The sequence below is a fragment of the Melopsittacus undulatus genome, chromosome 1, assembly GCF_012275295.1.
Source record: "Melopsittacus undulatus isolate bMelUnd1 chromosome 1, bMelUnd1.mat.Z, whole genome shotgun sequence".
Taxonomy (NCBI): domain Eukaryota; kingdom Metazoa; phylum Chordata; class Aves; order Psittaciformes; family Psittaculidae; genus Melopsittacus; species Melopsittacus undulatus.
This window is the reverse complement of record NC_047527.1, coordinates 44,893,362-44,917,771: the sequence shown is the minus strand read 5'-3', so window position 1 is coordinate 44,917,771 and position 24,410 is coordinate 44,893,362. Positions and strand designations below refer to the sequence as shown.

At 39.5% G+C, this 24,410-nt stretch overlaps 1 protein-coding gene across 1 annotated transcript in view; it reads right to left on the bottom strand.

The window, feature by feature from the left end:
- The window catches only part of B4GALT6 (beta-1,4-galactosyltransferase 6), a 29,823-nt gene extending 10,586 nt beyond the window's left edge, over positions 1-19,237 (bottom strand). Inside the window, exons 1-3 of the mRNA XM_005153536.3 lie at positions 19,123-19,237; positions 2,739-2,855; positions 2,272-2,385 (exon numbers count right to left, since the gene is read on the bottom strand). Of these exons, the coding sequence (XP_005153593.1) occupies positions 2,272-2,385; positions 2,739-2,855; positions 19,123-19,237 (346 nt within the window). The remainder of the gene's footprint in view (positions 1-2,271; positions 2,386-2,738; positions 2,856-19,122) is intronic.
- Positions 19,238-24,410: the final 5,173 nt, after the last annotated feature.

The following is a 24,410-nucleotide window of genomic DNA, read 5'->3' as shown; positions in this document are numbered from 1 at the left end:
TTCAACCTCAGTGTACTGAAGTGATCAAAGTAAAATAGCTGGATATTATATTTATTATAGCTCATTAAGAGCTGGTTGTTAGATAAATAATGAAGTGATTGCATAAAAATTCTTAACAGGACGGTTTTAATTCGTATAACTGAAAAACTAATCTGCTTTCCATTTACCTCTCTAGTCAGTATTAAAATCATGCTGATTAAAGCTGCTTTGTATTGCTTCTCTCTTGAAGTAGGGGCGCCTTGGCTATGAACTAACACAGCAGTACTCAATCTGTAAGTTACAAACTGAAATACTGAGTCACTAACAAAAGCACTAGTACTAGGTGGTCCTATTTTAAGAGCGCGTATATCTGGAACAAAACACAGTTTTACCATACTCCTTTCATGATACAAATTCATCAAGTTGATGTAAAGAAGAGTAGTTGACTTCTGTAACAATTTTAAGCTATTAAGCAGGTCAAAATATACATCATTCAAAAAGCTTTCTTCCTTTGCTATCTCAAAATAACATACAATATTACATTGCATTAAATAACCTTCAGATAAGCTTTATTTAGATTATAAGTAAACACACAGACTATGATTAAAAAAGGATACATGAAAATCAAAGGGTGAGACATACATTTCTTTGCAGAACAGTAACTAGTGAATTATTTTCTATCAAAGTTAATTTCTCTATTAAATTAAGCAGCAGAGAATAAGTACAAGGACATTATTAAAAAAGAAAAAATATATATAGAGAGAGCAGCAATATGGAGACCTATAGACAAATCCTGATAGAATTACATATAGCCAAAGTGGTTGATAGCAAGGATAACAAAGTAGAATGCATCCCTACTCTGGCAATTCTAAACTGCATGAATGATTTAAGATAACGTGATAAGTGGGCTGACCTACTAGGGTACCTTAGTGTGCTATAAGTAGGTCTGACCTACTAATGTAATGTACCTTAGTACCTTCTAACTTTTCTCATCACTCCTGGACAGCAGTCTAATACACAAGTAAAAAAGGCAGCAGAAGCCAACACTGTTTTGAGCTAACTAATCTGGCAGAATTCAGCCCTTGAAAGTTTCATTAAAAATACTGATTTATATTAATTTTTCAGTCATCATAACCATAATTCTTGTTTCTCTGGTTATCCAGAGTAGACATTTTTCAAACTTTTTATATGCTACCCAAAGTAGCTAAAATATATACTATTGGAAAAATTTAGTTTTATTTTTTTTATGTAAGGAATATTCTAGGCAGGAGCAACCACATGATTTTGAAAGTCAAACTTTGTCTACAGAAAAAAGATTAAAAAAGCCCATGCCAACAGCATTTTAGATATATTATTAAATCCAGTTTAGGACACTGACTCGCATAAAGGAACTCTTCCCATCTCAATTTGCGTAACTGTTTTAACTGTTCAACACCTGCTTATAAGGCCTTCTACATACACTGGGATAATACTGCTACTACTACAACTCTAATATTACAGGTTTTATAAAAACCCAGAAAACCAAAACAGCAGGGGTGCCAAAGTATTCAGCCTCTTATTTCTGCATGACACTCTGCTGCAACTAAACACTTTCAAACAAAACAACTAGAAGTTAAGATTCTAGGCTTAAACACAAATAAAATTAGGGTTACTTAAACAAGTTCCATTTAATAGCTTAGGATCATAAGCATCTGAGCTCAAAAGTTTCATTTTAAAATTTCCTGAGGATCGCATCTTTCCACTTGTTATGTAAGTACTACTTATTCATTATGACAAGGCTTTGGCACTTTCTTACCTCTATCACTTCTCACTTCACTGCACCATCTTGCTCAGTTTTCCATGTATTGATTCCACATACTGATTAGCTGATGAAGTTTTGAGAACTAGTTTCTGATTCATGAATCACTCTATTAGGACTACCATTTCCGATACAGAAATTTTTAACTATTCCTCAAAATATGAATGGGTACTTTTACCTGAATAGGTACTTTTAATAAAGTTAGACTATTCCTACATATTAATTAAGCAATTTAATAATGAATTTGTAGATAGTAAAATAATTTGTACATAAAATTTAAAAAATACTAGGATACTAGCAAAGAGGCCAAAAGCTTTAGTAATGCAATGGTTACATGCAAAATTCTGCTAAGCATTGCTGTCCATTCTCAGATACATTTTATTCATTCTTTTCTGCTATATATTTTAACTTCCACACTGATATTTTATATTAAAATAATTGTTTTAGTAGAATCCAATTAACTGGATAAACATTAAGGTGAGTTTAAAACTTACTCATGTAAGGCAGCTTCTCTGGACAAGCCTGGTAAGGAGAGTAAGTGAAGTTTTCTGGAAGATACATTGTTGTTTGAGCAACACAGTCACTAGAATTGTTTCCTTCAGGATAATCTTAAAAAGAGGAATTGATTTTTGTAAGAAACTATGTTATCCACTGAATTTGTAACATATCATCATGAAGGTAAGAACATACCTAGCTGCATGATTAAAAAAAAAAAAACAAAAACCTAAAAAAATTACTGCACTAAAGGTACAACAATTAAACCAAGATATCTTAGTTACAACTATGACAAATATTTCCTAGTAAAGTGAACTGATAAATAGTAACTATTTGACCTTCACTTCTGTTACAGAAAGGTAGGACTTGAGTCTAGCTTTTCATAGTTAAGACATGCCACAAAGGTTTGGCTTTTTTTTTTTTCCCCTGCATAAAGCTCCTTTAAAAATAAAAGAAATGTTCTTACCTGTGCCATTCAGTGTAGTATTTTTGTTAGTGTACAATCTGATCATGTGTCCTATTGTTTTTACATTTTCTCTTAACATTATACCACGAGCTTGCACCATAAAGAGATACGTGTTTGCTGACAAAACAAAAAGCAAATTTTGAATTTTAATTAAAATAAGGTATTTTACATTAACATCAATTTATAATGTGTTCAATATTTGTCACTATGTCTGAATCCATGGCTAATGAACATCAATTCTTCAAGATGAAGATCCACAAAAAGTTAAACCTAACAGCCCAAAAAAATAACAAATTTATATAAAACCCCCAAATTATAAAACTTTAATACATACATTATATGACACTTTTATTTTTTTAACTTACAAAAAGCAACTGACAGTGCCAAGAATTAAGAAAATTTTTTATTGGTAATGTAGCTACATCCCTCATATATGAATCTACATATACATCATAGAAATATAAGACAAAAAAAGTCTAGACAATAAAAAATAGTCCCATAAAACAGTCCCCCTGTTTACTCATTAGTTAATACAACTTTCAGTGAAAACTGCTATTCATTCACTCCTAACAGCTGTTTCATTATACAACTGCTACCAATCACTGCCAATCTTACAGTATGTTTGATAATTATATGTGAAATATTTATTATAAGCATCAAAGGTGAGTAAATCAACAATCTGAGTAATTAAGTGACTCACTAACAATAATAGCATGAAACACTTCTCTGTCTCAGTCTTGCACTCAAATCCCCAAACCCGATCTCAAGACAATTCTTTGTTCTAAACAGAAGGGAGTAAGTTGAAAAAGAAGCTGCATTTATGTCTGAATAAGCAAATGTCTATCCAGGACCAAGAGAGCTCAAAAAGTAAAGGAAAGGACAAACTTTATTTACAGAACAGTTTTGACTCTGGGTAGCAAAAGAAGATCAAATGAATCATCTATTACTTCAACTATGTTAAGCACTGACTTGTCTGGCAGATATTTAGGTCACTGTAGCTAGTAACCATCCTAACCTAAGAAATGCTCTGACACTTTGGAGGAAAGAACTAAACATGCCCAAAAAAAAAAAAAAAAAAAAAAAAAACAACAGATTAATGTCTAAAACTGGCCTAAAGATATTAAAGAAAGTTAGAAAATGATCTCAGGAACTCCATTTTATCAGATGACCCAGCACTAGTGCCATGACACAAGGTAACTCCAGATCCGTTGATATCTCCTTACAGCACAACACAGAGACTAGAGCTTCAGAGAAATGTTTATAAAGGACTTGGTCATTATCAGAGGAAAATGCAGTGACTAATTCTACCACATTAGCAAACAATACTACTGACACCCAAAGAGATACAATCATCAACATAACCTTTTAACGAATATTATTCACAAATGCTACCATTTTTTGTTTGTTTTTAAGAAAATGGAGACACCCTCCTAGCTTTCAAAGAAATCCTTATTAAAACAAGGAACATTATCAGTTAAAGACAAGCTCTGAACATGTCAGTTGCTATGCATGATGAGCAATTCTCTAACTACTAGCCAGAATGACTATCTGTTTTGGTTAACAAGAATTTACATGTGTGTAAAAAGTTACTCAGCTACTAGGATCCTGAAATCGTCCCAAGACCCCATGGCCACGAAAACAGAAACAAAACAGAAAACCTATAAGCTTGGCCTGATGACAAAGGTAGGAAATTCAACAAGAATGAGTTTTACCAGAATCCAAGTTAGCTAGACACAAGACAACACATAACATTCAGATTCCCTTCAAGAAAACTTGCACAAAAACTTCTTGAAATTTTAACCCAATTTACTGTAAAGTAGCACATAAATGTTCCAATTATTTTTTTACATTTGTAGTTTTCCACTCAAACTCTGGGGTTTTTTAGGGTGTCTGTATTAAGTACTTCAGGGCATATGTACAATTCTTGAGTTCATATATGAAGTTACTTACTCAAGAAACCTTCTCCTTTAGGAATCAACATTAAAGCAATTTGATCTATATCTTCAAGAAACATTATTTGCCTTCACACAAATGCTTTCAAAATTCAAGACTTCCCTAAAAGTAAAACTAGGTGGACTTTTGCTTTTCAAATAGGAAAAAAAATTCCTAATTAACAAAGAATGACTTTCTGCAAACTTCAAAAAAGTGGTATCCTCCCTTCTCTTTTCCTCACATACTAATATTTTATTCAGCTGTTTTCTTCAAAATCACCATATTCTAGCACTAAAATAATGTTCATTTTTAATATAAATCAGTTAGCAAATACTGATTTCAAAGATAACCTCTGGAATATTATGTGCTATATCTCCTTTTTAATGTGATAGCAAAACCCAAAGTCACCTGAGCTTTTAAGACTGTAGAACAGCAGGTTTGTACAAACGTAACCTTAATTCACATATATCAAGTGTGGTGTGTTGACCCTGCTGGCAGGCAAGCCCCAGCCCAGTTGCTTGCTCACTCCCCTGCAGTGGAATAGGGGAAAGGCAATCAGAAGGAAAAAAGTGATGAAAGGCAAAAACAAACAACCAAACTCACCACCAGGAGACAGATGTCCTGCCAGACCCTAGGCAACAGCTACTTTAGGGGAAAACAACCCACCAGTTTTATTGCTGAGCAAGACATTACATGGTATGAAATGTCTCTCTGGTCACCACAGGTCAGCTGTGCCAGCTGTGTCCCCTCCCAGCCTCTTGCCCATAGTCCCCTCCCAACCTCTTGTCACTGTGGGGGACAGACTGGGAAACAGAAAAGCCTTCATGCTGTGCAAGCACTGTGCCACAAGAGCTAAAGCATTATGTTTATCAACACTGTTTTGGTCAAAAATCCAAAGCATGTGTCTCCAGAGACCCACGCCTAGAACTCTTTTTGATACCCCATAAATAATTTCATTAATGGTCCTTGTTCCTTTTCACCCTTGACACTACAAACCCCTATCTTCAAACTGGATTAATGATACTTGATACCACTTTTCTTAATTAGAAAGATCACCTCTTTTTCTTCTACCTGCATGTTCATCAGCCTTGGGAATTTATTTCTTTTGCTACTAAATCACATTGCAAACAATTCAGCAGTTAGACAGATGTAACTTACTATACACACAGTTAAAGAAATTACTGTACAGACAGAATTAGCTCTCTAGCATTGCTCCTGAAATGGTTGAGACAAGATTTGCTCTAGAAACAACTGCAAGGAATATTAGAAAAAATCTGCTCAAACATGCTGCCGTTGAATTCTTAGGAACCTGATACAGTACAGAACTGAGACTAAGAACTTCAGTCAAAGCCACAAAAAAGTCAGGAGTGCTATATAAGTGTTCTAAGGTACTGTGGGAAACCTTACTGTAGTCTAGATAATCATAGAATCATAGAATACAAGGTTGGAAGGGACCTCAAGGATCATCTGGTCCAACCCTTCCGAGACAGAATGTCCCAGCACCCCATCCAGCTGAATCTTACAAGTGTCCAGTGTTGAGGAATCCACCATTTCCCTGGAGAGATTTACCCAATGGCTGATTGTTCTCATTGTGACAAATGTTCCTCGTGTTCAGTCGTAACCTCATCAGGAGTAATTTGTGTCCATCACCCCTCATCTTTTCCATGTGACTCCTTGTAAAAAGGGAGTCTCCGTCTTGCTTGCAGCCACCCTTTAAATACTGAACATGGTGATGCACACATAAAACTTGATAAAATGGATTTTCTGCAGAAGTATCCACATCTCCCCTTTGCCGAAGGACAACTTTCTTTTTCTTACATAGGAGAAAAATTAGAACACACAAGAGCTTTGTGAGAGACAAAGCTAGAGAAGACATTTCTCTCAAAAGGAGGCATTGTGAAAAGACAGAATTAAAAAAAAAAAACAAAACAACAAAACCCCCTCAAAAACAGCAAAACAAACACATGCCAGGCAAATTCTGCTGTCATTTTGGTCTAAGTATTCAAGAGCTGCTCTTGCTAACAGGAAAATCTAACCTTGCCATGTTTTCATCAAGCTATTCTTGTCTACCCCAACCCAACGCCTCCTCTTCCTGGCTGATCTCAACTCACTATCCAGCTCTACCCAAATACATAAACACAACAAAACATCTTCCTTTCTGTGCACTCTTTGTCCCAGCTATGCGAGTCTCCAACACAATCATAGTTAAAGGAGTACAGACCTGATCAGTTTATTCTACTGTCATACAACAGCTGCTTAGGTGCTAGCAGATGCTTGAATAGCCAATTAATTATTTTTTAAGCTAAAAGAATCAGGGAAAAATAAAATATAATAATTTAGTCCTAAAAATAAATTTCATCTACTGGTACAGGTCTGCCAGCAAAAACCTGAGAAAAATAACAGTTCACATGTCACACCACCCAGCAGTGACAGCAAAAAAAGCATTCAAGATAATCCACATTGGCCAGAAGCATAATAAAAATACATATTTTCTGTTAGTGTGGTGAGGGAAGAAAACTGACAGCAGAATATCAAGTGCTGAAGTTTGATGACTTCCACTGCAATCCTCTTTTCAGCTGTCATCACTGGCCATCTTCCTGAGCCTGGCACATGTTTTCACACATCTTACTTATGCTGTCATGAATATGACATGCTGAGGTGCCCCTCAAGTGCCTGTATACTAATGCACTCAGTACAGGGAATAAACACAACTACGTGGAGATCTGTATGCAGTTCCAGGGCTACAATCTGATTGGGATGACAGGCATAGTGGGATGGCTCCCATGACTGGAGGGATGCAATAAAGGGATACAGGCTGGTTAGGGAGGACAGGAAGGGAAAACAAGGAGGGGGAGTCACCCTTTATGGAGCTCTACCTTGATGATGGAAGAGGAGCCAAATGGGAATTTATGAATTAGGATTAAAGGTGACACTATAGTGGGCGCCTGCTATAGTCCACCTGACCAGGAACAACAAGTGGAGCATGCCTTCTGCAGATATGAAAACAGCCAAGTCCTCATGGGGCACTTCAACCATGCCAATCTCAGCTGGAGGGACAAGGCAGACAGGTAAAAGCAGACCAGAGTTTCCTGGAGTGCACTGATGGTAAATTCCTGACACAAATGACAAAGCAGTCAGTGAGGGAGGTGCTTTGCTGGACCTCCTATTCATCAAGGAGGGGCTCATTGGGGATGAGAAGATCAAAGACAGCCTTGGCTGCTGTGCCTTTGAGATGGTGGCTTTCAGGATCCTAGGGGCAGGAAGGAAAAGGAAAAACAACTCCAGAACCCTGGACTTCAAGAAAGCTGGCTCTGGTCTTTTCAAAGATCTGTTCAGAAGAGTCACATAGGATAAGGACCTCAAAGGAAGAGAGAAGCAAGAAAGATGGATAATATTCAAGGATCACCTCCTTCAAGCTCAAGAGAGCACTATCCCAATGAATATAAGGCCAGTGACTAGCAGTATACCCAAGTGGTCAATAGCAGCTCCTGTCCTGTTTAGCATCTTCATCAGTGATCCTAATGGTGGGGCAAAGTGTAGCCTCAAAGTTCATTTACAAGATAAACTGATACAAGTAGCTGATATGCCACAGAAACTTGAACAGGCTGGAGAAATGGGCTGAAAGCAGCCTCATGAAGCTCAACAAGGAGGAGTGCAAAGTCCTGCACTTGGGGAAGAAGCACCCCATGCACCAGTACATGTTGGAAAACAGCTTGCCAGAACAGGCCTTGGAGGTCCTGGTGGACACCAAGTTGAACATGAGCCAGAAATATGCCACTGCTGCAAAGAAGGCAGATGGCATCCTGGGCTGCATCAGGAACAATGTCACCAGCAGGCTGAGGTGATCCTTCCCAACCCGCACTCAGGACTGGTAAAGCTGCATCTGGAGTACTGTGCTCAGTTCTGAGCTCCACAGTGTAACAGAGATATGGACATACTAGAGACAGTGCAATAAAGAGCCCTGAAGAAGATAAAGAGATTGGAGCATCTCTTCTATGATGAAAGGGTGAAAGAGCCGGAACAGTTCAACCTGGAGAAAGCTCAAGGGGATCATATTAATGTATATAAAGGGTGGGTGTATAAGTATATAATGTATATGAAGAGAGAGTGCAAAGACAGAGACAGGCTCTTTTCAGGGGTGAGCAGTGACAGGATCAGAGATAATAGGCACAAACTGAAACACAAGAGGCTGAACATCAGAAAACACTTCTTAATTGTCATGGTGACAGAGCACTGGCACAGGTTGCTCATGGAGGTTGTAGAATCTCCATCGTCAGAGATACTCAAAAACTGTTTGAAAATAGTCCTGAGCAACTGGTTCCAGTTGTCTCTGCTTGAGCAAGGGGTCTATGACAGGGGGGTTTAGACCAGAAGACCTCCAGAGGCCTATCCAATCTCAACTATTCGGTGATTTTCTTCCATTATCATCTTTCTGCATTTGTACCAATCATCACTCCTGCCAAAGTACAAGGCAATGCACAAAGCAGAACGGCAAAATTTCACATTTAAGCAAAGAAAACACCAAATAATGTAACCACCTAGAACTAGTTTTATTCATGGTACATGGTCTGTAAGAGAGAAATAGCACTATTGATTCAAGAAACATACAATCCAGACTGTTGCACAGTTTACAAGGTAAGCAAATAGGAAGCACAGTGCAGGATCTAAAACAGCACACCCATATAGGACACCCTGGAATATATACCATACTCAGTGATACACCTTCAGTGTGAACACAACCTCATACCTAACACAGATCAAATTTTCACTAGCAATTGATCCAGATCTTTATCAGCAATCATGGACATACAGCCCCACATCAGTCATCAAAAGTCTTGGGTTTAGTGCATTATTTAAAGCTCATTCTGAGAAAGCACATTAGGGCATTAAAGGGATCATCCTGTATTTCTGAAGAGATGTTAAAAAAGTCAGATGGATCATTATTTGTCTCCAGTTTTATAGCTCACTAGCTAATACCAGTTTTATGTGTTAGAATGAAAACAAGACCATTGCAGGGAGGGAATGCATTAATTCTTAGAATATAAAAAATACATGGTAAAATGGCTCAATGTTTTACATTGTTCCTATTATTTAACTATTCACCCAAGGACTATTTATATCCGTTTTAAAGAAAAAGATCTCATTCATAGACCACTGTCAGTTAGGGTATCAATCTCCTTCCAAGCTGTATACCAAAAATCAAAGCACTTCTCACAATACTACATTAGTTTATCATCCTTTAGCTTGACATAAAAAGCACAAAACTCATTTTTATACAGAAGCTCAGTAATTTACCATGCTGTACACATACACCAAAGCAAAGCCAAAACAATATGCCATGCTCTTAGAAGCAATCAGTGTAGTACAGTATACAACAGAACAACTGAAGGTAAAACCAGATCAATGATTACAAACTATGATTTCTTAAATGTCAAAGAAGAAAAGATGAACAGATTTAGATATCATAAATTTAACTTTAAAATACAATTTTTATCAGGAAAAAAAAAGGAAAAACACAGAGGAAAATCTTACCTCAAGAACACTTTCAAATCAATTAGCAAAAAAGAGTTAGCACCCTCTATACTGAATAAGTGAGGAGATTATCATCAGAACAGCTGTAGCAACATTAAACATTATACACTGATCTTCCAGGAAGGCTGAGGGGGGAAGGAAGAGGAGAGGGAGAAAAGAAGGAGGAGTAAAAAAAAATAAATAAAATAAATAAATATTGAAAGCTCAGATAATAAATACTTCTTAGAGAATCCAGGGACCCTGCAAAATTCAAATGCAATAAACACAGCTGCTATACAGAAAATAGGTCCTGCCAAATGATCATTGTCCCTAAAGTTACTCATCTGCAAGTCACCACCTTTTTTCACAGGACTTCTGAAATGCACATTCAACACATTGCATAAGAATTGACATGGATTTGAATGGGTTAACAGAAAGTTCTCCGCTAGTTGTTGTAAATGGGGAATCATCTCATGGGTACATTTCTAGAACAAGTCCCACAAGGATCTCTTCACATCTCAAGGTTATATGATACTATTCTTAGCAATCCTAGAGTTATAAATACACTACTGGCAGAGTTCATGCACGGCAAATTAACACAAAAGAGTTAAATATTAAATTCTACAACTAATCTAAATATACAGTAAGTAGAGTTTAGCTGAAGATTGCTTCTGAAACATCATAGTCACAATTCTAGGAGCTAGGAATATTTTCCATAACTACTAGATAGGAACTTTAGTCTGTAAAACAGATTCATTAAACAATTTTGCAGTGAAGAACTATACTCAAAGTAATATAAGACTTCTGTAAACTGGCTCCTATTCACAAACTGAAATTTACAGTGAACATAGACAAATCCTCTAGCAAGTCTTCAATTTCCATAGGATTTTATTTATTTTACACATTGTTGATCAGAAGTTGGTTTTAAAACATATGCAACCAGAAAAAAGGTAAAAACCAGTATGCCTTGAAACATTTTTTAATTCATGTGTTGTTGAATATTTAATATCAATTTTGCACTAATATCAATTTCATAATAAATTCAAACTTCTTTCATAGGAATGGTAAGGCTGCATTTGAGCCTGTATATGTACACCTCCTTGTAAAGAAAATACATTAGAGAGATAAAGATCAATCACCTCAATCTACTGATAATATCAAAAACTACATGTGTTTCTGGAGGCTAATAGGGATCATTCATATGGTGCAGATGGATGAATTCATATTAGCTACAAAACAGAGACTTCAATATTGGTTTTAGTTGTGGTTTGGTTTCATTGGGATTTTTGTTTTTTTTTCAATACTCCAGACAATCTCTATATACTCCCTAACACAAAGAAAGTGCTGAATGGATGAATCCGCTGACTGCAAGTCTGAGGAATTGAATAAAACTCAGTTCACTATCTATTTTATATGTATTTTATATATATTATATATGCTAAATGAGAAAATTTCATTGATCAAGTCTCCATTTATGGGTGAAGAAAAAAAAACTTTAAAATTTTTTCAACAATATATTTAGGCATGATAAATGATACAGTGTTCTAACACATTTGGTATTATTCTATCCTCCAATCTCAGGCTATTAGCTGATTATATAGCAAGTCAGAAATAACTCAGGAGTTAATTCTGAAACAGTATCCTACAGAAATTTAAAACTCAGCATTGCTGTAACCACCAACAATACAACTTATTTGGTTTGTTTTTTTCCTCCATTCAGTACAGACTGAATCAGGAAAGCAAATATTTTTCCTTGAATTTCTACTATTTTAACAAATTCTCAACTTTAAAACACATAACTAAATTTCACTAAGACATTTGTTCCATGAAGACTGTTCTTAGGCAGGTCAGTTTTGAACATCAACTATTAAACGGTTTTATAGTGACATTTTAAGCCTAAGCTTTGCCAGTTGTTCCAGAATTTTGTTTTCATGAGTTCAGTTAATTGGCAAAAATTGAAAACCATAGTATCTGTAAATCAAATATTCCATGTACCATCATAAATTCAATTTAAAAAAAGAATACAAGCACAAAGTAAAGGCAGAAAAGGACAACTGCAATTTTAAGAAAGTGAAATAACCACTGGAGATACCTAGGGAAAAATAAAAGACAAGCCAGCTTTTGTACCTGCAAGTCCTGACATCAATCTCTGCACTGTATTCGTAAGAATCTAGCACTGGATCCCACACAACGCACAATCATTGCATGCTGCTCCCATCAAATCAATGTATAATTTGAATACAAAAGATTACCCAAAACAGACTAACAGCTGTAGAAAAACAAGCAGTGATATTTGTAGAAACAGTCTTCTTAATGAGAAGACAGTAAATAAGCCAACTTTCACCAATGACAAATGTGGAACTAGTTAAAGCTTTGACCATGTCAGTAAAGCACCACAGTTCAAATAAATTTTTCCAGGGCATACAGTTTTTCCTCCTCAAAGGATGAGAACACATTCAAACAACTAGCTGGCTTAAGTGAAAACTGATTTCACATGAGGTCTCATACCTTGTCCTTAGCTGCACACCCTAAGCTCCTGCATTATTTTCCCTTTTTTTGCCTAAAACAACACCACAAAATGAATACTTCATAAAATCTTATGCAGGTGAGTTCCCTGACTAATAACTAAATATACCTAAGGACTTTAGGAAAACTATCAGATAAAGGTGCAAAACAACTGATTCAGAAAGAAATATGCGCGTTTAGTCACAGCTTATCTGTTAGTAAAAGTGAAAGGCAGTCATGAATGACTGAACTGCAATAATTTATTCAGCATCAGGTGCTAGGAATGACTGTGCTGGACCAACACCATGGAAAAAATCTTTGCACCTCCCAGAATAAGGCAGAAAACTTACCTATGAAAATGCCTGAATTCATAATGAGCTCAAGCCATTACTCAGAAACTTCTGATCACTGGAAATCAGTGATAAAGAACAAGAATGTATAAGCCTCATACTCCTCTTTGCACAAGAAAAATAAAGGGAAGACTCCACGCATAGAAAGGTGACTAAAACTTTTTTGTTAAAGGGTTTAGTTGCAATTTGTCGAACTGAAGTGAAAAACTGTAATGTGACAAGAAAAAGACCACTGCAGCTAGATGAAATTACTCTTGCCTCCAAATGAACCCTTTAAGAACAGGTGAACTTTAGTAAAGGAATACAGCTGAAAACAGCTCCTAGAAAACAACCAGGAGTCTGTAGTACAGACATTTCCCTATACAAATTATGAAACAAAGACAGACAAGTTTCCTTCAATCAAGAAACTTGTAAGAGGTTCATGTGAACAATTCCCTAGAAAGGAGTAAAAAGCAGCAACAGCAGCAAAAAAAAAAAAACCATCAACATCTACTACATCCTGCAAAAACCATCACCCTGTTATCAGACAATATTTCCACACAGCATCAAAGGAGGAGAGTAACAAATGATTTGTTGTTTAAAACAAGCTAGCTGTAGTATTTCGATTTCAGTACAGTCCTTGCCTAGCACTAAACTTATTGTCTTGAAGACACAGGCTCTATCACAAAACTCTCAAAGTATTACCATCGGTGTATTACTGTGGCAAACATATGCATACTATCCTGTATTAGCAACAGCATAACCAGCAAACTGATAGAAGCAACTATTCCCCCTCTAAACAGCAACTTGTGAAACTTTATTTGGGGTACTGTGTCCAGTTCGGGGATCCCAGTAAGAGACAGACATTAACATACCAGACGAAAGCTTCCAAGATAGAGCATATGATGTACAAGCAGAAACAGAAAGAAATGGGTATGTACAGTCTTAAGCAGAAACAGCTAAGGAGAAGATTGATTTTTTTTCTGTCTTCAGCTATATAGTAGAAATGTAGAGAGATTAAATTGAATACTTGAAGGTACACACAGTAAAGACGTACGTCTTAGCAACCTACACAAGGTACAAGATGGGAAATCACAGTTACATATTACAATTTTCTTACAGTTGTCAAACAGTGGAACAAGTTTCCCAGGGAGACCACAGAACCTCCATCCCTGGAGTTATTCAAAACTCAGTTGGACATGGCCCTCAGCAATTAGATCTGGTAGGATCTGCTTTCAGCAGGAGGTTGGATCAGATGACTTGCAGAGGTCCCTGCCAATCTAAATCATTCTCTGATCAAACAGCAAGTATTTAGAAATACCTCAACTGCCACAGATGCCAAGAACAAAGAACATTAGCACAAAGGCTGTGCCCATATCCACAGGCTCAGCACCTGGAAACCTGGCAACCATTTATCTTGCTAATAGCACATTTAGCTCTTTCTTCCATTTCTGCACAAATTCAAAAAGGAGTATTTCACAAAAACAGAATATGAAATAGATAGATAACACATTGTGAGCTAAAACCAATGGAGGTGTTTCTAAGTTCCACCACCTAGCCTGCACATGTGCCCTTTGGTTAGAATTGCCAGAGAAGCAGTAAAGAGTTTAATAAGAGAAGCAGAAGACCAGAATAGAGAAAACAGTGGTTGTTTTTCCTCCTCAATGTTATTCCACCATTCAGGATTTTTAGCTACTGATGTCAAAAGACAAGCTGCATCTTCCCTAATGGCTGTTCTGTAACTAGTTCTTATAAAACTAAAAAGGTCATCATGTCCAAGCTAGCTAAGTTAGACTGCAACTGACTACATTATTGAGAGCTCTAAGGTACTACACCCAATCTGGTAAAAGTTCTCTACTGCAGTCATCCAGAAAGGAATAACACAGAGATAAGTAAGACATCATTTTCTGAGATCAGTTATGTTGTCCAATATGATTCCAGTTATGATGCTGATAGAAAACAAGAAAAGCAAAGAAAAAAGAAAATATCTGGGAATACTCATATTGGCTTGGCAGTAAAATAAGATCAGTAAGTGCTCTTTCTTGGTCACCCCTCTCTTCCTACTTTGTCTCACTGTCCTCATCTCTGGATCCTTTCTGTGATGTAAACTTGAACCTAAATAGGTTCAAATAGCTGTCACCACCAGACATAGACTATTTAAGTCCCATTTGTCAGTACTGCTATCTACAACAATGAAAAAGAAAGTATTGGTGTCTAAGATTCCTGCTTTCAGTTAGCTTCTTCAAGCTGTAACTGCAGCACACATGGCTATTTGTAACTTCCAGTGAAGTTTCAGAATCACAGGCCACCTTCACTGACTAATTCAAAACCAGCAACTTCAGTTTGCATCTTTTCATTTCAGGTTCCGCAAACAGAGCACAAGGTCAAGTACTATCAGAAAATTGGTCCTTCTGGAAAAGCAGCACCTGTTGCCTGCTTCCATCTAATACTAGATACTGACACATGTAAGTATCATCTAAACAAGATTTTGAAATTTGAAACACCAAAAATGTTCTCTACCATTTTACCTTGCCATCCTATCCTTTCAGTTTTGCTTCAAAACATCCACTCAACTAAACAGGAAAAATAAAAATCAGAAAAATATTTCTTCTCTAATCTCAGCCCTCAGAAATGAGTCTGCTTTTGTGTCTGACCTCCTCTGACTATCAAAAGGCCACTGGGACACTGAAGTAGGGTCACAGCCTTCTCTACCTGATCCCATCTTCTGTTCTTAAAGAGGGGAAAGGATGCATATGAACATCCTCAACATAGTGTATGAACTATTCTCAACCATATAGACATTGTAGTTTTATACTATGTGGAATAATATATGTCTTAATCTCAAAACACAAACTGTCTGAAAACCTGAAATTTAAATTCTTTTCCTCTCCTCATATCCTGAAATACATGGGATAACAAGTTTGTTTCCCAAAGAAGTAACATTCTGTGAGGCCTCTACAAAAGAGAAAAAAAAAGTAAAAATTATTTTAAACAGACATAACTAAATACCTTCAAATAAGTATTTTTTCCCCTCTAAACAAGCTGTCAGTATTTCAAATTTACCCAAACTGCATTTGTCACAAAATCTGCAATTTCGGAAAAAAAAAAAAAGTAGCAACTTATTTTCTAATTTGCATGAAAGACAGAGGGAATGTATGTGATAATGAACTCTTTGAGAATTCTTCCAGTGCTAAGAGATTACTTGTGCAGACATCTCCTCCCTTTGATAATTCATGACCTGCTTGCTAGGAGGGAATCCTGCTCTATTAACCCATAAGAATTCAATTTTTCACTCAGCTTTGACCTCTCTGGAAGTCATTCTCCTATACAACCCACTTATTTTTCCCTTCCCACTGTCCAGTACACTGCTGCTTTATCAAATATTTGGGAGCTTAATGTCTCCCTCTCTTTTCAGTTCCTCTGATAGCGGAAGAGAAACCAGCCAGGGAGCAGCTCCAGTTCCCTACAGTACAATCAGAATTTTCCTCCTCTTTGCCACTGTGCCTTACAAATTCTTGAGGAAGCGTTATGATGAACCAAAATACCTTCACAAAAACACCTGTACACATAAATTGGCAGATCCCACCCATTTATGATAACTGCAGAATATGCTTCATTGAAGGCTGCTAATAGGTAAGGTGGCTGAACTTCCACAAGCAATCTTAAGCCCTCCTCTGCACACACACATGTGCGCACACACACACAAAATCACCTTTTACTTAGGTAGACCTATTTCACCACACTCAGTGGAAAGGAGCAAGAACACTGAAATAGTCTATTCCACCACAGTATGCAAACAGCATGAGCATACAGCATAGGATTATTAGACAAATCACCTGCCTACAAATTTGGCGGTTGGAGTGTTACTGGTTTTTTTGATAGTCTTACATTCTCATAAATAACATTTTTCCAAAAATACCGCAAGGATGCCTGTTAGTTTTAAGATAATATTTGACCTTCTTTTCACCATTTTACACAGTTACAGTAACATTTACAGTAGCAAACTCCTGGAAAACAAGCCTCACATCTGGAAGCCAAGAGGTTAAGATTAACAGTGTAAAAACTTTCCTACTGCTCCTTCCTTTCCCATTTTCTATATTCTCTCCCTCAGTAAGACCAGAAGAGCACTGTAGCATTTCAAACTGGATCCAAGAAGTGTCACAAAGAATAACTCCAGTATTGTAAGGTTTTGGTTTAAGACGGACGAGTTCACAACACAACTGCATACAGAGCTAGGGCAGCACCTCATTGACTGATCACCGGAAAGAGCTGTAATCTCACAAACTCATGTAACTACTGAAGATTTTTGTATTGCTAAACCACTGCCTGAAAGCTAACTACAGTATATACATCAGAAATAGCAAGAGAGACCAATTTGAGTATGATTTTTTCCTTACAGTTGATCAGACCTAACTAACCTCCCACAAGAATACTTTTGGTACATATTGTTGATTTAAGTTCACTCCTGGTACAATGGAAACTGAACAGACACATAAACCCCAATACCTGAGCAGCAAGAGAGAAGCCTCATCACTAGAGGCTCCAATTCTAAACATGGTACTGCATAAGCATTGCTTAGTAAGAAGAGGACGTACTTCCAAGATACCCATTGAAGAAGCATCTAAATAATGAAGTAAAACTCCAACTGCATACATTATGCAAGATGCTAATAGTTTCACTTACTTATAAAGATGTGGAAGCTGTACTTCGCTTTCTAAATCATACACCAACTGCTTGTAATTAAAGTCCACTCTGATACCACACTATTGTCCCATAGAACTAAAATGTCCAAATGGACCTTAGCAGCATCATTCTCTCACTTGCAAGACAATCACATCCCTTTCAGCAGGGAAACACTGAACTCCAGTTCAAGAACTCCAATCCATGATACATTCCTTAATATTCTTTTTGTATTTATTTGAACCGTAAGAACAATTAATGGGTATGTCAATATTGTATGAAGTGCTGTACACATGGGAAAAGTAACTGCATCTTGAAAGAATTTACAAGCTAAATAGAAGATTGTGAACAATAGGAAGCCAAACAGCAGAAAGATACCAGTCAATATGAAACAATTCATGCAGATTCAGTGGTCAAATCAACATGGACATTTTGTAGTAATGACTGCAGAGAAGAGTTTTAAGCACTGGGGACAAAGATCAAGATGTATTTACAGGTATTTGGGTAGCACCCTATAAGCAAGAGAAGTGCAGGAAAAAGTGACAGTGTTCCTTGGAAAAAAAGGAAAACATTGCCTAGCTGATAGATACCCACCACACTGAAACACCACAGGGCACCATACCTGATACCATTTGCCTTAGCTCAGGGGTAAGACTAACCAGGTCTGAAATTATCATGCAGCAAGAAAAAGCCTGATGGTAGTCTCTCAGAAACAGCACGAAAGCAAACCAAGGAAAATAGCACTTTTTTTTTATCAACCCAGACTTGCAGTGTTATTTTACGTAGCTTTTCTAAAAGAAAAGACTTGCTTCCCCTCTTAAATGGTTCTTTCAGAATAAGAAGTTAACAAAGCTGTAAAACCTGTGAAGAGAGATACCACTGACAGAAATAAATAACAAATATTCAAACTGGTTCTTAATTTCTGTTCACACATGCTTTAGTATTAACGCTGTTACTAATGCGTTTAAAGATTAATTTATTCAAGTGACTCCAGCAGGCAGCTTCGCAGTTCATTCCTGGTTAATACCATTAATTTATAACACGACGAAACGGCGAGGTGCTTTCTTGCCCCACTTTTCCATCCTGGTAAGCCAAGAACATCATTCACCTACCTCGCGACAGCAACTGAATCTTCTAGAGCGTTTGAAATCCACAGAACAAAGATGCGGGATTAACACACGCGTTACTGCCACCGGGACGGCCCTTACCAGCCCGCCCTGACCCTCCCTCGGCCGCGGAGGGCTCGCGTTTCCACACCAGAGACGTCCCTCGTCTACCGGCCGCGGTGCTCACCCTGACAGGCCGGGGTAAGCTGGTGGGGAGGGGGAGTGTGCAGAGCCGAAGCCGCCTCGCAGCGCCCGCCGCCCCCCGGGTCTTGGAGCCCACCCAGCCCTCACATCCCCCCGAGGGGGCGGCTCCCGACTCACCGATCCCGGGGGCCACATAGATGAAGTAGAGGCAGGAAGAGGAAAAGGAGAAGAAAAAGATGAAGGCGAGCATGGAGCGATTGGAAACCCGCAACACCTTCCGGAAAAGTGGCATCCTCTCTCCACGCCGGCGGCCGGCCGCTCCGCTCAATCCCGGAGAGCCGCGGCGGGGCTTCCCTGAGGGAAGCGACCCTCTCCTCCCATGAATCGGGCAGCAAGAAGGCGGCGAGGGGACTCTGCTCGGCCCCTTCCTCCCTTCAACTCCCGCCGCCTCCCCGGGAGGGGAGAGAAGCGGCAGCAGCGCTCTGTGGCTGGCCCGGCTGTCCCCCTCACAGCCGGCCGGCCGGAGGGGCCCTGCCTTCCTGTGCGCTGCGCCTCCGGGAGGGCTGAGCCCGCCACCGCGGCTCGCAGGTGGCGGCCGGAGCGGGGAGGGGCCCCTAGCGCTGCCGCGGGGTTCGCGGAATGTTCCCTCCGCTGCTCATGCCGCCGGCCGCCCGCTCTCCCGCTTGGTGCCTCCTCACAAGCGGCGGCGGCGGTAGCGGCGGCAGCATCCCCGCTGCCGGCGGGCAGTCACCTCGGGGCCCGGCCCAGCCCGGCCCAGCCCCGCCGCTCCCGCCTCCCCTCCCGCACCGGCGGGGAGAGCGCGCTGCAGCCGCGCGGCACGGCCCTAGCCCGGCCCCGCCCCGCCGGGACCCGGCTACTGCGGCGGTTGGAGCGTGCGCGAGCCCCGGCGCAGCGGCGGCACTGCAGGACTGCGGCGGGCGCGCGCCCCCGCCGGAGGAGACTTCAGGCGGGAGGGGCGGGGGATCGCCGGCGGTTGTGCCGCCGCTACACTGCGGCGGCGGCGGCGCGCGCGCGACCCTGCGCTCCTGACCAATGGGAGGACAGGGAGAAGCGAGCCCGCTGTCCCGATTGGCTGGTGTGGGGAGGGGTGGGGGGCGCCGGGCTCCTCTCCCTGCGTGGTTGAGGTCTCCGCGGCCGTCATGTGGGCTGGCAGCGGTAGAGCCGTTGGGAGCTGTGGTGGGGGGAGCGCTCCTCGTCAGGTCCCGCTCTGCGGGCGCTCCCGTCGGGAGGGGGATTCCTCTTCCGTGCCCCTCCACCTCGGTGGGGATCGGCAGGGTCCCGCGGGAGGGAGCACCGCCGTGCCCCTCAGGAACTCGGCCGGCTTCCCAGCGGCGGTGCTGTACCCCTGCTGTCTGCCCCTGCACTGGCGGTACTGCCTCTCCGCCAAGTGCAGCTGCAGGCGGACGTCGTCACGCTTCAGCTGCTGTTAGTGCAGAAGGGTTTGAGCGGGAGTCAGGGCTAGCAGACCCACCAGTTCTCCACAGAGCAGATCAGAAATCATTTTCTGAACATCTGGCTACACTTGTGCTGAATTCATATGTGATAACTTACACACTCCGTTAGCAGTTTGCTCTCACACCCACCGCGTGATAAAGGTGTTTTTTAAAAGTCGGTAACTTCAGTGCCACATCAAGTCGCTCTTTATCTTTCTTGCCTTAGCAGCTAACACTGGCCATCGCAAGTTGCTAGGTGATAGGGTCAAGCCACTAATGTCTCCACTGCTCTGCAGAATGCTGTCAGCGATGGGAAGATGTGTGCAGAGGAGCTGGCAGCAGGCCAGGATGTGCCTGAGCGCACCTGAGATGGCAGCAGGATCTGGTTGCATAAGAATCTAGGTCTCTGTTGTTAATGTGTGTTTAGTTTATACAGACATAAGGTAAAAAGAATGGAGATACAGAATTAGTCCCTTCCCCATCTTCCTCCAAATACAATTTTGCCTCAGTCACCATACTTGCACAAGTGCTTTCTATGCAAGAAGCATTACTGATAACCTCATTTTTGTTTTTCAGTAGCAATGAGACAAATTATTTTGTTCAGCCAGCACAGCTCATGGTCAAGTAGAGTTTATCCTTTAGGCTCAGGTGATAACCTTATCGCTTCTTTCCCTTAGGTCACAGGGTAGCAAACACTTCAGGATTCCATATCAGTATTTTTGCAGCATAAATGTAGAAAGCCTAAGTCAGTTGGCATGTAAACATCAGAGCTAGAAATACAAAATTATCAGTTAATCAAGTGAAGTACTGATGCAAGTAAGTGATAGTAACAACAAAACCACATGTTTACTAAAAGGACCTTAAACAGTCAAAAAGAGGTTACTCTATCCTCCAATCATGCTAGATGTTGAAGAGGAACATTTCTATGTACAGCAGAATACAGTCCGCAGAGTATCAATCTGTAGCCTCATCACATTGTTTCCTGATAATTCACATTGATGCAGAGCATAGATGTAAGAATTTTCCAATAAGGGTTTCCATAAGTGAGAAATTCTGCTCCTTCAGCTCTGAAGCAGAGATTTGAGAATAATATTTTGATGGATGTTCTTGCAGTGGGTATCAGAGAGATGGATAGACTGAGTGATGCCTTTTGTCACTAAAATGTCTTTGAATTGCCAGTAGTGGCTATGGAACTTGATGTATGTCATTTTTTTTTTATTGAGCAGAGTGTAAAGCGGGCTATAAAAGTACAACATTGAACTACTATATGCATATGTGGCTTAAATTTGAAGCTTCAGCTGACTGTAGTACAGAGGATCTCTATGGACATGAACTTGGGTTTATGAAGCAAAAATGTACTGTACCTTTATGTCATGTTACTACCTCACATTAAGGTAGAATTTATTTTACATGTGAGGCAGTGTTATTACTGCTTTATTTTTACACATTAAAACTATAGATTTACTGTACTAACTAATAACTGAGTAACAATTGACACATGCTTCTCTGGTATTCCGCTTTTATTAGTGGAATTTCTTATTGTACTAAAATAATTGTTTCTATGCTGTAAAAATAGAGAAGTATAGTAGCAGATCAATACAATGACAATCTGCAGAATCTTGTCTGATCTGAGAGTAAGATCCATGGTACATGAAGTCTTAAGACTGGCCATAACTTTTGTGTGGAGGAACATTTAGTGGTGCCATACACATCACTGTCTCTGCATAACTAAAAGCAAGTTCCGTGCCTTCAGCTCAAACAGCATTAATTTTGTTTTAATTCCTTAGAATGTTAGGTACACTTGTAAGACTTTAAGTGCTACTGTGATGAGCATGAGAAAGCCTGTGGAATACTATCTTAACTTTAATATAGAGGCATTTGTGGAACAATACCAAGATGGAGTTTCAGAAGATAGATGTGTCACGTTTAATTGATTCTCCAGCATCAGGACGCTGCAGGAGCAGCAGCATGACTCACACATACTGTTGTGGCAGGCAACTAGGACCCAGTATCTGCTCTGAAGAGAATGCTTGAAACATCCTCCATCTTCTTTAAATATTACTTTCTTCAGTAAAAGGATTACTGCACAATATGTAGTCACTCCTCTGAATAATTCATAATATTGCAATTTACTCATAATTGTAAGAAAAGGAAATTCCATGGAGTATACATTGCACTTTGCTGTATTTCATCCTGCAATGGATTTTATGCAGAAAATACATAAACAATTGCAGCTTATTGTGGAAGAAGATGATTAGTTCAAAAAACTCTCCCTCCTCATTCCTGTTTTCAGTCTAACCATCCAAAAGTGTATTTTTTATGGATCAGCAAACATGAAATCCAATGAGATCTTACCAGAGTAACAACTGTAAAGCCATCAATGTCTCCAAAGCTGCAATAATCAACACATCTGCCAGTTGTTCCAAAAGGTCATATATTTCGTCATGTCCAATGAATAGTGCCATAGAATGTATGTGAATGAAATTAAACTAACATGCTTCCCATGTTGAATGGGCCCAAATGTGCATGACAATGATATGTTACAAAATCTGACTGGTTGGAGAAAATTAACAGCATTTTTTTTTATAGGTCTGGTGACTTTTCATCAGGGTGACTTCTGGAATCCATTTGAAAGAGTGACACTCCAAAACATTGTGGTTTTATAACTGTGAACAGAGGGTGCTGTAAGACAATGGGCAGGAAGGAATGCCGAAAGACCTTGAGCGAAGCAAAAGTATCTTACACTGCTATAGTCACCACCAAGTGTAGAATCTGAGCCTGACACAAGCATCACTGAAGCTGGGTCAGAGGTCCTACTACCCAAGGAAGTAGAAGGTGGTATTCTGCTTAAACCATTAGAGCTGGAGGTTAAAACAATACATGTATGAATGTGCTGTTCATATAATATCCAGCTTTACAGTCTGCAATACTGATTCAAAATCTCACATTTTGTTCTCCAGGTCTTTTACTGCTGCTTGTTTATGTTACTTCTTATTGCTCATACCCAGTCTTTGAATCAGGTATGATAAACTATTGCTTAACTAGCTATTCTTTCTCTTCCGTATAAAGATCTATCTTGAGTCTGCCTTTGCTCCAATTAATACTCCTTAAGCAATGTACACATTGCTAAGTTTTACGTGGCTGCCTCTGTGTTCTGTATTGTTCAGGTAGAAAGAGCGCATACTTCTCTCACAACTTTTCTTGTCATTTATGTTTAAAACCATTTTTTATCAACAATGAAGTATTAAAGTACCACATAAATCTTGCAACTTTAGCACTGTCTTTGTTTCTGCAAGTTTAATCATTAACACCAGCATCGTTTTGTCTCCCTTACACACTACCTGTAAATTTCAATACAGTTGTGTTTATTTGCTCTTGTTGCTGATTGTCCCTTTGTCTTCATTTTCAGCTAAGCCAATCCAACTGTCTTGTTTAGGCTGTAGTTAATAACCCCAGCAATCAAAAGGATTTTTCCAAGCTCTTGTTGCAAGAGCTCTCTCCTACTCACACTCCCTGTTCCCCAGACAAGCCTGGTGAATTGCAGCCAACCCACAAACCTACCTTTATCGAAAGCAACCCCCTGAGCCACAGGCAAAAGCCCCATACTAGCTACTGTGAAGAACTTTTGCTCTTCCACAGCCAAATCCAGCGCATTCTTCACCCCTTATTTCATACATCACCCTTTATTATTACATCATGCTCAGGTCTCACACTATCAAATACATCCTCATTACCCACCAGTCCGTTTGCATCTTTTGATATAATACACAAATATCTTTCCCTTAGTCCATGAGTCTTCTGGATTCAGAAATTAGCCCCTGTGAAATGTCTGTAAAACATCCATAAATTCCCACAAAATGTACAAATAGCTGTGAATACTGAGTTCCTTTAGACTTTGGGCTCCATCTATTATGGTGGTCACTCACAACAGGAGGGATGATGTGCTACGTGGAGTTACTGGACACCAAAGCCAGCTCAGGTCAGGTCACTGCTGCACTTGATCTGCTTCTT